The following is a 15,578-nucleotide window of genomic DNA, read 5'->3' as shown; positions in this document are numbered from 1 at the left end:
GAACTAGATCATAAATATTTTAGACTTTGCAGGTCATACAGTCTCTGTAGCAACTACTCAATTGTGCTGTCGTAGCCCACAGACAATATATGAATGAATAAGCATAGCCATGTTCCAATAAAACTTTACAAAAATAGACAGCAGGCTGGATCTGACCTGTGGGTCATAGTTTGCCAACTCCTGCTCTAGAACATGACCTGGAACACAGCAAGCACTCAAAAATATTTGTTAAATTGTTAAATTAGTTACTTCAAACACTACCTCTGGCCAGAATAAATCTAGAATAGGTCTAGTTCTAGATGCCACATTAACATAAAGACATTGATAAACCAAAGCATATTCAGTTCAAGCAGATGGAAGAGGGTCTGAAAACCCTGCCATTTAAAGGCAACCTAAGAACTGGAGACAATTCTCTAAAAGATTTAATGGATCCATGACAGTGGTCTTTGAATACCAGAAGGCCATGATGGTGGGGGGGGAGCCCACATGCTGTGTGTTGACAAAAAAAAAAGAGAGAGAGAGAGAGACAGATGGGTAGAAACTGTCCAAAAAGAAAACTGGCTCGATACAGCATTCTTCTGGCATTCCAATATGAATATTAGTAAGAGCAGTAAATTTCCCCACTGCACAATGTCTGGAAGGGATTCTTGTATTGAGTATGAACTGAGATCTCTTCCATCCAACCCTGTAATTCCATGACACTGGAGGTAGGGCAGGCAGGAGCTAGCCCAGGGAAAGAGAGCAGACAGAAACCAGCCCCATAAAGAGGCTGGCACAGGGGCGCCTGGGTGGCTCAGTCGTTGGGCGTCTGCCTTTGGCTCAGGTCATGATCCCAAGGTCCTGGGATCGAGCCCCACGTCGGGCTCCCTGCTTGGCAGAAGCCTGCTTCTCCCTCTCCCGCTCCCCCTGCTTGTGCTCCCTCTCTCACTGTGTCTTTCTCTGTCAAATAAATAAAATCTTAAAAAAAAAAAAAAAGAGGCTGGCACAGAAGTGGCCATGGAACCAGGAAATGGAATGAGGAGCTAAGCTCTAGAAGGACTAGGGGTGCTCACGGAGCACAGGACTGGGGAGAAGAGATAAGGATGAAAGTTGGCGAGGATGAAACAGGGGAGTATGAACTTGAATGACCGTATCAACCACCACCAGGTAGTGGGGAGGGGCATCCACGACACCTTATCGCCGTTCTCAGGACATGCTACCCTTTCCACAATTCGGTGTCCTACACATGCCCATCCCCCCTCCAAGAGGACTCCCCACCTTCTTCATGCTCCCCCCCCGAAGCCCCTACTGGGGCAGGCGTTAGTCCCATGCCTGCAACAGCGCACACCCGACGTGTTGTGATTCACTCTCACAGCAAATTGCTGGACATGTGGGCCACACTTTCTAGCCCACCTAAGGGTCACAGGCAACCGTGTGACTGACACCTTGCCGATAAAATGTGAGTGTGAAGGTCGTAGGTCACTTTCAAGCCAGGAACACAAAAACCGGCCACAAACAACTTCTTCCCAGCTGAATAAAGAGGACTTAATGGAGAGGACCCAAGGACTGAGCCACGAGATGTAAAAAGTCCAGCTACTGAATAAATGTGTGATGTAACTGCCCACCGGCAACAACCCAAAAAGGACTACAAACATGATTTCAAGTGCGTTTTTTTTTTTTTTAAGATTTTACTTATTTGACAGAGAGAGACACAGCGAGAGAGGAAACACAGGCAGGGAGAGTGGGAGAGGGAGAAGCAGGCTTCCCGCGGAGCAGAGAGCCCGAGGAAGGGCTCCATCCCAGGACCCTGGGATCATGACCTGAGCCGAAGACAGACGCTTAACGACTGAGCCACCCAGGCGCCCCTTTTGTTTTGTTTTTTGACTAAGTCACTAAGATCTGGGGCTTGTTTTGTTCCGTGGCTAACACCAGTTACAGAATTAAGTAGACTAGACTCTGCAAGCTCTTTGAGAACAGGAATGTTTTTATGGAGTTGAATGCAGGAACACAAAAGGCACTCAAATGTTGGCCAAAAGAATTATCTAAACCACAAGGGGGCTGGATCAGTACCCTTGGCCTCCCACTGTGCTCTCAAATAGAAATAGATTTTAAGGGCTGAGAAAGAGCTCAGAAATGTGGTTCCCAAAATTTAGCATGAGTCACCCAGAACCCTGTTAAAAAATTCTGACGCGGGATGCCAACACCTCCCCCCAACCCCCAGATTGTGTTTCTATGGGTAAGGAATGAGACTCCGAAATTTACATCCTCTATCTGGGAAATAAACTATGGCAATTTACAAACAAAACTGTTAGTTTACAAATGCTAAGTAACAAGAGGAAGGTGGCATGGCTACCTTTTAATATTTATTCACTGTTTTGGTAAACCAATGTTTGGTTCATTTAATACTCTCAACAACCTTATGAGATGTGTATCATGATTATTCCCATTTTACAGATGAGGAAGCTTGCCTTTGGTCAGGTAAACGGTAGAGTTCAGATTTACACCCAGACACTTTAGTTTGGGGGCGGGGGCGGCGGGGGGGGGAGAACGACCCTTCTCCGCTATATGTCACCTGAATTAGGGCTCAGGGCTGTATAAATGCGCCTCTGGCAATGGTACGGGCATCAGCCTGCTTTCTCGCATCCCCCCCCCAACCCTGTTAACCAACCCAGTAGTTCACAGAGAGGCATCAGTCAGGACCCCAGTTCAGGCTCTGTGGGCCCTGCAAAGACAGGGTAGGTACCAACTCTGCCTCACCTCATCAGAAAAGTCCAGCAGTGAGAGAAATGATGGAAGACGAGACGCAAAAAGCAGGTTCTGAAGGATTCTGAATGCCACCCTTAAGAGCTGCTCTTCAAAGCAGTGAGGAGGTTTTGGCAGGAGGATGGCATGGATTTTAGGGGAAAGACTGGTGGCAGGAAAACCCATTGGGAGGAAGAAGAGCCAAGAGCATAAGCTGAGGCTGGAGCAGAGGAGAGGGACACCTGCTCCGGGAGGACGAGCACCTCTGTGCATTTCCTTCCCTTTGGCTCTCACACACTCACATTCTGGAAATGCTTGCCGAATGAAGGACTCCAAGGGCATGTCTTAGGTTCAATCAATGGGATGTGATGTCCGCAAAACCGGCAGGAACAGACAGGCTCGTGCCTTGAGAACTGGATGGCCAACACACACATGGCAATTTAAGAGACAGCATGACGAAGAAAGGGTAGGAGAACATGCTTCCGAGGCCAGCATCTGCGAAGAGCATACTCATTCACTAACATAACTTTTAAACGTCTGCTGGAGAGTCAGCAGACTCATTTATTTATTAGGTGAACTAGTGCTTACCTGTCAGAGCAAGGGCCAGGCAGTCAAGAGCCTGAGCACTTCGGCCACTGCATGTGCTGAGGATGTGGGCACGATACCACTGAAGCACTGTGACCACCACCACCCCCCCCCCCGAGCTGTGCTGTCCCTGACAATTTGCCCAACCTCTCTGGACCTGCATTTCCTCAGGTGTGAGATAGTATTCACTGTCTTACAGGACTGAGGATTAACTGAGACATTTAAACAGTGGGCAAACAAGTCTGAGCCCATAGGAAGCACTCAGTAGGGGTTAGTGATGATCAGTATCATTATCTCAATGGACCCATCTCTGAGGACTAACCACCTGCATAAGTGCCCAGGAAGAACTTAAGCTGCAGAACCCCAAGTCCCACCAGACCAACCGGAATACCTGCAAAGAGGAAAGGACCCTCATCTGCATTTTTAATGGTATCTCATAAAATACTGCTGAAGGGGCGCCTGGGTGGCTCAGTCGTTAAGCGTCTGCCTTCGGCTCAGGTCATGATCCCAGGGTCCTGGGATCGAGCCCCACATCGGGCTCCCTGCTCCGCAGGAAGCCTGCTTCTCTCTCTCCCGCTCCCCCTGCTTGTGTTCCCTCTCTCAACTATGTATCCCTCTGTCAAATAAGTAAAATCTTAAAAAAAAAAAAAAAGAAAAGAAAATATTGCTGAAATAGGTAAACACGAGTTTGTTTTGTTTTGTTTTAAAGATTTTATTTATTTGAGGGGCACCTGGGTGGCTCAGTTGGTTGAGCGGCTACCTTCAGCTCAGGTCATGATCCTGGGGTCCTGGGATCGAGCCCCGCATCGGGCTCCTTGCTCAGAGGGGAGTTGGCTTCTCCCTCTGACCCTCCCCCATCTCATTCTCTCTCTCTCTCTCTCATTCTCTCTCAAATAAATAAAATATATTAAAAAAAAAAAAAGATTTTGAGAGAGACAGCAAGGGGAGGGGGGAGGGAGAAGCAGACTCCCCGCTAAGCAGGGAACCCAAAGAGGGGCTCAATCCCAGGACCCTGAGATCATGACCTGAGGTGAAGGCAAACGCTTGACCAACTGAGCCACCCAGGCGCCCCGGTAAACATGAGTTTTAACTTCTTTTTTTTTTTTTTAAAGATTTTATTTATTTATTTGAGAGAGAGAGAACGAGAGATAGAAAGCACGAGAGGGAAGAGCGTCAGAGGAAGAAGCAGACTCCCCGCTGAGCAGGGAGCCCGATGCGGGACTCGATCCCGGGACTCCAGGATCATGACCTGAGCCGAAGGCAGTCGCTTAACCAACTGAGCCACCCAGGCGCCCGAGTTTTAACTTCTAAAAAAAACTAATCTTACCCTCTTACGTTTTTAGTTATCTCACAGTATGTACATAATATAAAGAGATCTTAGAAGGATTAAGCTTTAAATGGATCAATCTTTGGGGTCCCTGGCTGGCTCAGTCAGTAGAGCATGTGACTCTTGATCTGGGGAGTTGCGGTTCAAGCCCCACGCTGGGTGTAGAGATTACTTTAAAATATTTAAAAACTAAAAATAGGGTACCTGCTCCCCCTGCTTGTGCACAATTCGTCAGCACAGAAACACAAAAAATATTTGCAGGGGCTTAGAGTTCACACAGAGAAGAAACCCACAGAGACATCCTCATGGTAAGAGATAGGGTTTCCTGGCCCCACTGACAAGTGACAGGCGAGATTTAGGATAAAGGCTCACAGGGTGCATGACATCGCTGGGCTCCACATCCCACAGACAGCCTGGGAGATACACCGTGGGGGCAGGGGTGGTGTCCCCTAGAGAACTCAGAAAGGCAAATTATCTACTTGACACAGCTGAATGAACACTACTTAACCCCGCTCACACTGAGCAGATGCAGAACTGTAAGGATAAAAACAAACAAAAAAATCAAATAGAGGGGCGCCTGGATGGCTCAGTCGTTAAGCATCTGCCTTCAGCTGAGGTCATGATCCCAGGGTCCTGGGATCGAGCCCCGCATCAGGCTCTCTGCTCAGCAGGAAGCCTGCTTCTCCCTCTCCCACTCGCCCTGCTTGTGTTCCCTCTCTCGCTGTGTCTCTCTCTGTCAAAATAAATAAAATTAAAAAATTAAATAAAATGAAACATCTCAAATAAATAAATAAAACATCTCCAAAAAATAAACGGTAAAACGAAATCTCTCACTGCACTACTCTCAGTCACTACGTACTGAGGGCCTAATGCAGCCACCCTCTGGAAAGCAGGACAGCACTCAGCATCTGCACTCCCTCCCAACCCCAGCCCCTGACAAGTCTCCAGTCTGACCCCAGTGGCAGTCTCAGCAACAGCATTGGCTTTCCAAAGTGACAGTTCATAGACTGAGCCAGTGTCAGGGGAGTGAGAACGGAGCCACTCTCCAGTGGCCTAAATGCATGTGGCCATGCACTTCTCTGGGGACGGGTCCTGAGCTGCTAACTGCGGAGCGAGGGTAGACAGGTAAACGTAGAGCACATCTCCAGGGATGCTGCGCACCAGGGGACAGCACAATCTAGTGCCCAGCTGGATAAGCCTACACCACTTATTTCCAATAACAGGAAAGAGGAAGAATTATTCAATAAACCATGATGAGAAATGGGCTGTTTTGGAAAAAATAGGGCCGATTTTATACCAAATGCAAAAGGAAATTCTAGCTATGTATTAGAAAGAAAATGCGGGGCGTCTGGGTGGTTCAGTTGGTTAGGAGGCTGCCTTCGGCTCGGGTCACGATCCTGGAGTCCTGGGATCGAGTCCCGCATCTGGCTCCCTGCTCAGCAGGGAGTCTGCTTCTCCCTCGGACCCTCTCCCATCTCATGCTCTCTCTCTATCTCATTCTCTCTCTCAAATAAATAAATAAAATCTTTAAAAAAGAAAAAAGAAAGAAAATGCTTATGGAGATTTAGATGATGCTGGAATCTAAAAAAGAAGAATTACAGAAGTAATAGGAAAAACCAGAAAGAGCTCAATGATATATAAATGTAAAACCTCTGATCTAGGGGCACCTGGCTGGCTCAGTCAGTAGTGTGTGTGACTCTTGATCTTGGGGTTGTGAGTCTGAGCCCCCCATTGGATGTAGAGATTAAAAATAATTTTTAAAATATTTTTAAAAAATTCTTTAAGGGGCGCCTGGGTGGCTCAGTCTTTAAGCGTCTGCCTTCGGCTCGGGTCATGATCCCGGGGTCCTGGGATTGAGCCCCGCATCGGGCTCCCTGCTCAGCTGGGAGTCTGCTTCTCCCTCTCTCACTCCCCCTGCTTGTTTCCCTCTCTCGCTCTCTCTCTCTCTGTCAAATAAATAAATAAAATCTTTAAAAAAAAATTCTTTAAAAAAACAAAACCTCTGGGGCACCTGGGTGGCTCAGTTGGTTAAGCGACTGCCTTCGGCTCAGGTCATGATCCTGGAGTCCTGGGATCGAGTCCCACATCGGGCTCCCTGCTCGGCAGGGAGTCTGCTTCTCCCCTGACCCTCTTCCCTCTCGTGCTCTCTATCTCTCATTCTCTCTCTCTCAAATAAATAAATAAAATCTTTAAAAAAAAAAAAAACCTCTGATCTAAATTAAGAGTCAAATGAAAATCTGAAAAAACATAAGCACTATTACAAGTTATTTCAAAAATATAAATGCCTCAAAGGAAAAAATCTAATACACAATTCAAAGATACAAAAAAAAGTTCCATCTCTATAAATCAAATTCAAATTAAAACCCTGATATTATTTTTAATCTTTGATTTAGAAAAAAAAATTAATTCAGGTACTTCAAGTTGACCATCAAATATGCACACAAACCACTACTGAGGGTCAGTTCGTCCAAAACTGGAGAACAAATTTGCCTTTCACCAGTTATTCCACTTCTGGCAACAGAGAAAAAGGAAAGACGTGCCAAAATATATGGGCATGGATACGCACTGCATCATAATTAGAAATAAACTGTATTCAACAAAAGTGAAGACCAGACAGGGGCGCCTGGGTGGCTCAGTTGTTAAGCGTCTGCCTTCAGCTCAGGTCATCGGGTGCTTGAACTCACCACCGTCGAGCCCCGCATCGGGCTCCCTGCTCAGCGGGGAGCCTGCTTCTCCCTCTCCCACTTCCCCTGCTTGTGTTCCCTCTCACATGCTCGCGCGCTCTCTCTCTCTCTCTCTCTCTCTCTGTCAATTAAATAAATAAATAAAATCTTTTAAAAAAAGTGAAGACTGGATAAATTACAATTGTTAAATGTCATGTTCTGAAGTTTTAATGCCATGAATAAATGTTAACCACAGAAAATTAAGAAGGAATCCAGATTCAAAACTATTTGGGGTTTCACAACCTTTGCTGTGAAAGAAGAAACACACTACTTGGTTTTGTAGAAAAGATGTGTATGCATATGAGTTTTAGGGGGAAGACTAAGAAACCAAAGTATCAGCAGGTGTACTTGGCTAACGGAAATAAATCATCCATGGGACACCTGTGTGACTAAGTTGTTAAGCGTCTGCCTTTAGCTCAGGTCATGATCCTAGGGTCCTGGGATCGAGCCCTGCATTGGGCTCCTTGCTCAGCAAGGAGTCTGCTTCTCCCTTGCCCCTGTCCCTGCTTGTGTTCCCTCTCTCGCTGTGTCTCTGTCAAATAAATAAAATCTTAAAAAAAAAAAGAAGAAGAAATCCATATTCCTTTCTTTTTCTGTAGTTTCAAATTCCTTACAAAAATAGAAAAATAAGGGCGCCTGGGTGACTCAGTTGGTTAAGCGTCTGCCTTCGGCTCAGGTCATGATCCCAGGGTCCTGGGATCAGGTCCCGCATCGGGCTCCCTGCTCGGCAGTGAGCCTGCTTCTCCCTCTCCCTCTGCCTCTCTCCCTGCTTGTGTTCTCTCTCTCGCTGTCTCTTGCTCTGTCAAAAATATAAATAAATAAAAATCTTAAAAAAAAATAGAAAAATATATATTCTTTTCAAAAATCCACAACAGGGGCACCTAGCTGGCTCATTTAGTAAAGCGTGCAACTCTTGATCTCAGGGTGGTGAGTTCAAGCACCATGCTGGGCATGGAGCCTCCTTAAAAAAGAAAACAAAAATCTGCAAAAATTGGTGCTAGATTAGTAAATGTGACCTTTAAAAAAAAAAATCTGCAAAAATTACCAACCACCATTATGTACAACTCCCCCTTAGGCCCAAGGGCCCAAGGTTTCACAACCTTTGCTGTGAAAACACCAAAACCCCACTAAGGCCATTGGTATAGAAGTCCATAAAGCTAGTTACTGGCATCATTTGAATAGATAGCTACCAGTTCACAAGTTTAGAAAGCAGATGCAATTTGAGAAGAAAAGCAAATATCCAATGAGAAGATGAAAGCTCGGTTTTTCTCTGCAAGGTGAGCCTTGTCTCCAGGGAGCACTTCCTGGCCGGGCTCATTTTGACCTTCCCGCCTGCCCAGTGGGGTACACACGGAAATCACTAAGGCGGCCTCCAACTTTCAAATCCCTAGAAATGCAGAAGATAAATAGATACAAGATGGCAATCATGGTCAACAGCTGACCTCAAAAGACCTGCCCCTTTTTTAAAACTGGAATAACAATGCCAATGGGGGCAGTGGCTTAAAGCAGCAAGCCAGGCTCAACCTTACATCAGAATAACCTGGAGCACAGGTTTAAACCCCACCCCCACCCCAGAGTTTCTACATAATTTACAGAACTGGTCTGGAATGGGTGCCAGAGAATCTGCATTGCTAACAAGCCCCGGGGAGACTGATGATGTTGAAGGTGTGAGTTTCCATGCTTGGAGTACAACTGCCCTAAAGCATGGTAATAGATTTCACGTGCACCATCTCCTCTCCCAACAGCAATAACTTTATGAAAGTCCAGCCTACAAGCACAAAGGTTGGAATAGCCTTCTCTCCCCACGCATTTAAGAACAAGTGTCCTGGGGCGCCTGGGTGGCTCAGTTGGTTAAGCGACCACCTTCGGCTCAGGTCATGATCCTGGAGCGGGGAGTCTGCTTCTCCCTCTGACCCTCCCCCCTCTCATGCTCTCTATCTCATTCTCTCTCTCAAATAAATAAATAAAATCTTTAAAAAAAAAAAACAAGTGTCCCAACAGGAGCAACTCAGTCCAGCAGCTGCAAACACAGGCTCAGGAGCCAGATTGCCTCACTGGGGATCCTGCTCTACCGTGACACACGGCTGTGTGATCAAGTGTAAAACAGAGAAGAGTTCCTTCCCCTGCAGCAGGGAAGCTGGAAACGGTGCCTACCAAAGTCATCAATCAAGAGTCCTCACCTGCCCATTTTCATGCACACACCTTGTGAAAAATCCATAAATAGAAAGTGCTTCCAGAGTTCCTTGCCCTGCCTGAAGTTACAGAGATGTTTGCCTACTTCATTATTATTTATGATAACCACACCCAAATTCCCTCTTGTACCCATACACTTCTTTCCTTGAGAAGGGCCCAAGGGCCAAGAGATGTCCCCACACACACTGAATACACCACAATCAAAACAAGCCTAAGAGCACTACTCTCCCCCTAGGGATCTCCTAGGCTTTCCCATAAAAAAGGTTAAATATCAGAATGTGGGAACTTTGATTAAAGCCTTAGGGTTAGTTTAGGGTCAAGAAACAAAAGACCTAATCATCAACCAAGTGTAATTAAAGCCCACAGGTTCAGGCCCACCTAGTTCAGGGTCCCAGCTACGAGCTTCACCTCTCTGAGGTGTTTTTCACCTGTGCCTTCTCCCAGCTCAGGGACCCTCCAGTGGTTTTAGGGCCATAGGACTCCTGAACAGGACCACCCGCATTAAGACCATGGATCACTTCTCTAAAAGCTAGAGATCCGGAGACGACCCCACAGGCTTCAAGGATCCCAACTCCAGAGCGGTCCTCAAAGGTGGAAACGGGAACAATTGCAAAAGGGAAAGCGGCTGTGCAAAAACATATTCCAGCTGTGGTTATGTGCGTCCCAGACAAAAGCAAAACGTGTTCAAGAACAGTGTTCCCATTCATCAAATAAAAACCACAGTGAAATGAAATCTGCCACAGCTAGATACCAGGACACACCGTGTGAGACGCACGCGGACAAAGGGAGAGAGCGAGACATGGTCACAAACACAGGGAGCGCGGTGGAGTTTGCAACTCAGAGTCACATAAGGACTATCGGAAGAGGTGGGGCCGCTGGGGGGGAAAGGGGGGCGGATGGCAATGGTCCAGGGCACTAATTAGACAAGGAAGCTGTTCAGAAGCTGCTTGCTTAGGAAGAAAAAGGTGCAGCTTTAGTTTATGAGAAGGGCGAATCCTTGCGCGGTACTGGGGAGGTCGGCTAAGGGTGGAAGGGCGGGGGGGGGGGTCCTGCCGGTTCTCCCTCGCGGCAGTAGTTCTCCCCCTCCTCACCCCCTGCTCGGGCTCCAGGGGCTGCAGCTCCGGCGGATGCTGCCTGCTCCGGCTCCTCCCCCCCTCCTCCTCCCAGACACTGGAGGCTGGCGGGGCCGCGAACGCCTAGGCAGGGAGCCCCCCGAGCCCCCGCCCCCAGGTCCCCGGCCCCGCTCCCGCCGGGCCCGCGCGGCAGGGCACCGGCGGGGACCACGCGGCTAGCGTGGGGTGGCCCCACCCGCGGCGAGAAGCCTCACGGTGCCGGCGACCAGCGCTCCCACGCCACAACCCTCTACCCTCCAGCCCCAAGGGGCGCTCACCAGAAGAAGACGCGCGAGCAGAGGTTCGCGTTCTGCAGCGGGTTGGGCTTCACCTCCGCGTACACTGGCAGCATCTTGCCGCCGGGGTCGCGCCGCTCCGGGAGGCGCGGGCAGCGATGCTGGAGCTCCGGCGTCCGCGCCGGTCCTCTGGGCGGGAGCCCAAGAGCCACCCGCTTCCGGGAGCGGAGCGCCGGCGGCCCGCCCCGTTCCCCCGTTCCCACCCCGCCCACGGGCCGCGCTGCTGCGGCTGCTGCCGCCGCCGGGAGCCGGGAGCCGGGAGCCGGGAGCGACGCGCCGCTTGCGAGGCGGCGGGACGGGAGTGGCGGAGACCACGCTGCGGGTCCGGGCTGCAGGTGCTAGGCGAGGCCGCCGGCGGCGTTCGATATAGGCGGGTAGGCAGAGCTCGCGGCGCACAAGGCCCGGCGCGGAGGCGCACACGTGCCCTCACCTGGCTGCAAACTTGGCAGAAGTTCGCGCTCGGTGCCAGGGCACCCAGCAGAAGGTGCGGAGGCGAGGTGCCGACTCTGCCCACCCAGCAGCTCGGAAACGCCCCCTGGGCTGTGGCTTTCAGAACACGTGGGAGAGCAGCCGGACCACTTTAGCCTTCTGGGCTTACTGCCCTCATCAGGACCAAACAAGGGTGCTGTGGGAGGTTCTCCAACGTGAGAGCCAAACATTTGACCTCGGGCAAGAGCAGGATTGAGCACAGATTATCTTTGCAGAGCTGCGAGACCTAAAGAAAGGTAACAGAGGACTGAAAGAACTCTGATTTGGGAAGAGGAATGCCCGCCGTCACTGGGGGCAGGCTTTTTGCAGCTCACATGTTGCATTGCACGGAGCAGCTCCAGTCAGCTTTCTACTGCCCTCTGAGACTGGTAAAGGCGGGTATGGAAAGAAAAGAGCGGGCCTTACGATTTCTTTCATCGTGCCCTCAGAGCCTAGCAGAATGAAAGTGGCCAACAGAACATAAGTTACAGAGCACCGGTCATGTGCACTGCTGGGGATCTTACTTCTAACTCTAACAAGGCCAGAGTCAAGAAGGTGTTGTTATCCCTATTTTTCAGATGAGAAAGATAAAGCTGAAGGACAGAACTCTTACATCGTCTTAGAGTCAGTAAATGATGAGACCCGACTGGGACTCAGTCAGAGTCCAGCATGGTCTGTCCCACTGGTGACGGTCAGTGTGCGTGAAACGTGCCTGGGTGGATGAATGAATGATTGCAGGACTTAATGAACAAAATCTCGGACTCCCACTCAGAAGTCTTCAGTTGTGTGGTTATCTTACCAGTGCTCAGCAGCTTCTCTTCCCTTCAACGCTAAATGAAGAAAAAAACAAGTACTTAGAGCAAGATCCCTTAAAAAAAAAAAAAAATTATTCGGTGAATTCTACCCCCAAGGTGGGGCTCACACTCACCACAAGAGATCAAGAGTTGCATGCTCTACATTCTGAGCTAGCCAGGTGCCCCAAGATCATTTTATTTTTTGATAATTTCCCATTTTCCGTGGTTAAGATGGTGTTATTGATAACGGCTCTTTGGTTACCTGAGGGGAGTTGGGGGGGAGGAGTGAAATAGATGAAAGGAATTAAGGGTCCACTTACCATGATGAGCACTGAGTAATGTATGTAATTGTTGAATCATTATATTGTACACCTGAAACTAATATAACACCATGTGGGGTGTCTGGGTGGCTCAGTCAGTAAAGATCTGCCTTCTCTCACGTAATGATCCCAGAGTCCTGGGATCGAGTCCCACCTCAGGCTCCTTGCTCAGTCGGGAGTCGGCTTCTCCCACTCCCTGCTCGTGCGTGTGCGCTCTCTCTCTATATACCTCTAAAATAAATAGAATCTTTAAAAAAAGAAAAAAGACACCAGATATTCCAAGGGCACGTGTTTCCAACTATTTAAAAAATAAGTCTTTCGGGACGCCTGGGTGGCTCCGTCTTTAAGCGTCTGCCTTTGGCTCAGGTCATGATCCCAGGGTCCTGGGATCGAGCCCCGCATCGGGCTCCCAGCTCGGCGGGAAGCCTGCTTCTCCCTCTCCCACTCCCCCTGCTTGTGTTCCCTCTCTCGCTGTGCCTCTCTCTGTCAAATAAATAAATAAAATCTTTTTTAAAAATGTCTTTCAATTTCAGTTATGCAAGATGAATAAGTGCTGGAAAACTCGTACAGAGCAATGTGACTATCGTTGGCAATAAATACTATGTTGTATACTTGAAATTTGCTAAGAGAATAAATCTTGGGTGTTCTCAAAAAAAAAGGAAAATAGTTAAGATATGAAGTGATGGATATGTTGATTGGCTTGGTTGGAAATATTTCATACTGTTGATGCCTAAGGAGTCATCAGGTTACACACCTTAAATATATACAGTTTTTGATTGTCAATTGTACCTCAGTAAAGCAGGGGGGGAAATGGCTTTTAAAGAAAGCCTTACTGTATCCAAACATTTTTTTATAAGTCAAACGTGTAAGAATGGCAAAATGTTGGTAATTTTTAATTGATAGGTGATGGGGGTTTATTATACTATTTCCTTGATATTTCATGTATGTTTGAGAATTTCTAGAACAAAAAGGAAGCCTATTAGGTCTGAATATTATAAGAAAACCATGATTATTCAGTTACTGCCTTTCTGTGTTAGCTCTTTCTTGGATAATGCAATCTATAAATCTAAATAATCAGCCCTCCCTTTATTACAGCTCTCTTTGAAACTCCCTGAATTTTCCAGCCCTGTAAATGCTCGGCTACCAGGTCTAGTCAAAGATGAAGACCCTGGGGCACCTGGGTCTTACTGTCAGTTAAGCCTCCGGTTCTTGCTTTCAGCTCAGGCCCTGATACCACGGTTGTGAGATGGAGCCCCAAAGCGAGCTCCACACTCAGTGTGAAGTTGGCTTGAGATTCTCTCTCCTTCTGCTCCTCCCCCTCTTTCTCTCTCTCTCTAAAATAAACAAATAAATCTTTAAAAAAAAGTTAAGTGCCTGCCTTCACCTCAGGTCACGATCCCAGGGTCCTGGAATCGCGCCCCGCATGGGGCTCCCTGCTCAGCGGGAAGCCTGCTTCTCCCTCTCCCACTCCCCCTGCTTGTGTTCCCTCTGTCTCTGTGTCTCTTTCTCTGTCAAATAAATGAATAAAATCTTAAAAAAAAAAAAGAAGACTGTTCACTAAAGTTAGAAGTCTAATGACTTCCCTTGTCACCCTGCCCCAGGCCACTCTCTCCAGCCCCTACAACTCTCAAAATGATAGTTAGCAGGCTCCAAATTGCCAAAAACACTCTGTTCCTAAAGCTTCTGCTGAATTTTTTCTTTTTTTTTTCTTTTAAAGATTTTATTTATTTATTCATGTGAGACAGAGAGAGAGAGGCAGAGGGAGAAGCAGGCTCCCAAGGAGCAGGGAGACCGATGGCGGCACTCGATCCCAGGGTCCTGGGATCATGACCTGAGCCGAAGGCAGACGCTTAACCACCTGAGCCACCCAGGCGCCCTGAATTTTTTTTTTCTTTTTAACTAAAATCTTTTGAAACCTTTTACCATTATTTCCTATACATGAGTTAATATGGTATTTAGAAGGTTGACTGAGAACCAGTGTTGCATTATAGAGAGAAGACTGGATTCGGAACCAGGGGACCAAGGGTCTAGACTTTTCATTCATTTCCTAAACTTCCGACCCTTATTTTTCTCAGATCTAAAACAGGAGTCAGGGGTGCCTGGGAGGCTCAGTCGGTTGAGCGGCTGCCTTCAGCTCAGGTCACGATCCTGGAGTTCTAGGATTGAGTCCTACTTGGGGCTCCCTCCTCAGGGGGGAGTTTGCTTCTTCCTCTGACCCTCCCCCCTCTCGCGCTCTCTCTCAAATAAATAAATAAAATCTTTTTTTTTGTAGTTTTTTTTTCATTTATTCAACAAATGCTTAGTGAATACCTTTTCAGTATATGACCTCTAGGCCAGGCACAGAGCTTGCAAAGCTTGACCTGCACATGTTGATCTTAAATAAATAGTTCAAGACTATAGGTAGTAGTAAATAGGTAGTAAATGTTGCAGAGGATGTGTAGCAATTGAAAGCCTCACACATTGCTGGTTGGGATATAAAAATGTACAACTGCAAAATTACTTTACCCAGGAATTGCACTCCTCGTATCCATTGGTTTGGAACCATCCCAAGAGAACCCCCGGTGTGATCTAAAACTGGCCACTGTGCTTAAAGGGCAGGGAGGGACCTAAGAAAGTGGCAGGTCATTCCAGTTGGAAGGCAGCAGTGTTTTGTTTTGTTTTGTTTTTTTAAAGATTTTATTTATTTTACAGAGACACACAGCGAGAGCAGGAACACAAGCAGGGGGAGTGGGAGAGGGAGAAGCAGGCTTCCCTGCAGAGCGGGGAGCCCGATGTGGGACTCGATCCCAGGACCCTGGGATCACGACCTGAGCCGAAGGCAGACGCCTAACGGCTGAGCCACCCAGGCGCCTGGAAGGCCGCAGTGTTAGGAAGCGAAGAGAACTTACATACAAGGCTTGTCTTGGGTGGCAGCCAGACAAATGCAACCCCACACTCACCAGGCAAATCTTAACTAGGTTCAGTCGCATAGAACATGCAGAACATCATTATCTCAAGGCTTTGTCCCCGGGGCAGCCTCTGGCAGTGGGAAAAGCAAGT

The 15,578-nt window shown here is 48.0% G+C and overlaps 1 protein-coding gene across 2 annotated transcripts in view; it reads right to left on the bottom strand.

The window, feature by feature from the left end:
- ABCC4 (ATP binding cassette subfamily C member 4 (PEL blood group)) overlaps nt 1-11,134 on the bottom strand; it is a 244,418-nt gene extending 233,284 nt beyond the window's left edge. For both annotated transcript variants that reach the window (XM_025874666.2, XM_073894388.1), the window contains exon 1: nt 10,940-11,134. In XM_025874666.2, coding sequence (XP_025730451.1) covers nt 10,940-11,013 — 74 coding nt within the window. In that variant the 5' untranslated portion in view covers nt 11,014-11,134. The remainder of the gene's footprint in view (nt 1-10,939) is intronic.
- Nucleotides 11,135-15,578: the final 4,444 nt, after the last annotated feature.

The sequence above is a fragment of the Callorhinus ursinus genome, unplaced genomic scaffold (assembly GCF_003265705.2).
Source record: "Callorhinus ursinus isolate GAN/ISIS: 27379988/994484 unplaced genomic scaffold, GSC_fseal_2.0 scaffold7, whole genome shotgun sequence".
Classification (NCBI taxonomy): Eukaryota; Metazoa; Chordata; class Mammalia; order Carnivora; family Otariidae; genus Callorhinus; species Callorhinus ursinus.
The sequence above is the reverse complement of the archived record's forward strand: the minus strand, read 5'-3'. Positions and strand labels throughout refer to the sequence as shown.